This window comes from Monoraphidium neglectum (genome assembly GCF_000611645.1).
Source record: "Monoraphidium neglectum strain SAG 48.87 unplaced genomic scaffold scaffold04468, whole genome shotgun sequence".
Lineage (NCBI taxonomy): Eukaryota > Viridiplantae > Chlorophyta > Chlorophyceae > Sphaeropleales > Selenastraceae > Monoraphidium > Monoraphidium neglectum.
Window position 1 is genome coordinate 1 of NW_014009161.1, and position 1,351 is coordinate 1,351.

The window sequence follows — 1,351 nt, forward strand, 5'->3', positions numbered from 1 at the left end:
GCCCTGCCCTGCGAACCCCCCAACCCGCCCAACCCGCGTTCTTGCCCACTGTCAACTCGTCTCCGGGGTCCTTCCGCAAATGGCGAGCAGACAACGGCACTAGCAGGCTGCAGTCGCAGGCCTCGGACGCGCCCGCCGCGGCCGGCGGCCCCGCCGCCGCACCGCCGGCGGCGTCGCACGCGCATGCGCACGCGCACCAGCACCGGCACCACCGCGCGCACGGCCACCACCGCCATGCCGCGCCGCCGCTGGCGCCGGGCGCACCCGACGGCGCGGGCGGCGGGTGTCTGCAGGAGCTCGAGTTGGAGTCGCAAACAAACGCCGCAGCGGCCGTCGACGGCAGCCGCTGCGACGGCCCCTCCGGCAGCGCCCCCGCCGTGCTGCCCGCCGCCGGCCCCGCGGCGGCGGCGTTGATGCTGCCGCCGCAGCCGCACCCCATGGCGTCCGCGCCGATAGAGCTCGCGCTCGCCGCGCAGCAGGCAGCTGCCCAGCACCTTCTCAGCACCTCCATGCTGACTCACCTCCAGCAGCAGCTGCAGCTCCAACAGCTCGCGCACATGCAACGTGCCGCCGCCGCCGGCCAGTTTGGTCCCCTGGCGGCGCTCGCACCCGCCGGCCTGCCGGCCGCCGCGGCGACGGGCGCGCACGGCGCGTTTGCGGTGTACCAGCACCCCCCGCCGCCGGCGCACTGCCACGCGGCCGCCGACGGGGTCGCGGCCGCGCAGCGCCTGTTTGCGACGCCGCACGCGTTCCACGCCGCGCGCGCGCACCAGGCGCCGCGGCCGTCGGGCAGCCTCGACAGCCTCGCCGCGGCCGCGGCGGCGGCGTCCGAGGAGGAGGAGCGGCGGCAGCACGCGTGAAGGGCGCCGCGCGCGGGGCCCGCCGGCGCCCCCCCGCCGCTGCAATCGGCGTGCGCGGCGAAGGAAGATCTTCGCGCCGGCTCATCTGCAGGGAGCGCTCCCCGCGTGCGGCGTCGGGGGCGGCGGGCCCGGGCGACTGGGCCCTGCCCCCGATGCTTTTGTACCACATTTCATACCCAAACCCGGCACAGAGCCCCGCCGCCGCCGCCCCCTCTCACCCGCCCAACTCGCGAAGCTGGACCCGCGCGCCTTTTTGGGCGCCGCCCCCTATGCGTCCCAGCGCTGGGGGGGCCCACCGCGGGGCGAGGCTTGGAGGGAGGCCGGCCTGCGGCCAGCGGCCCCCCGCCGCCCCGGCGCGTCGGGGCACGCGCCGGGGCGGCGCGCAACGTGGCGGCCAGCGACGCCACCACCTTTGCTTGTGCCATGACCAGCCTGTTGTCCCCGCGACTGCCCTGGACCTTGCCCCTGCCTCGACGCATGTCTCCTGCGGC

General features: G+C 77.5%; 1 protein-coding gene across 1 annotated transcript; it reads left to right on the plus strand.

Moving 5' to 3' along the window:
- Positions 1-557: 557 nt before the first annotated feature.
- Positions 558-860, plus strand: MNEG_14413 (hypothetical protein; the record flags this gene model as incomplete). The annotated part of the gene is made up of 1 exon (XM_014037114.1): positions 558-860. One exon carries the CDS (start codon positions 558-560, stop codon positions 858-860), a length of 303 nt encoding a protein of 100 aa, XP_013892568.1.
- Positions 861-1,351: the final 491 nt, after the last annotated feature.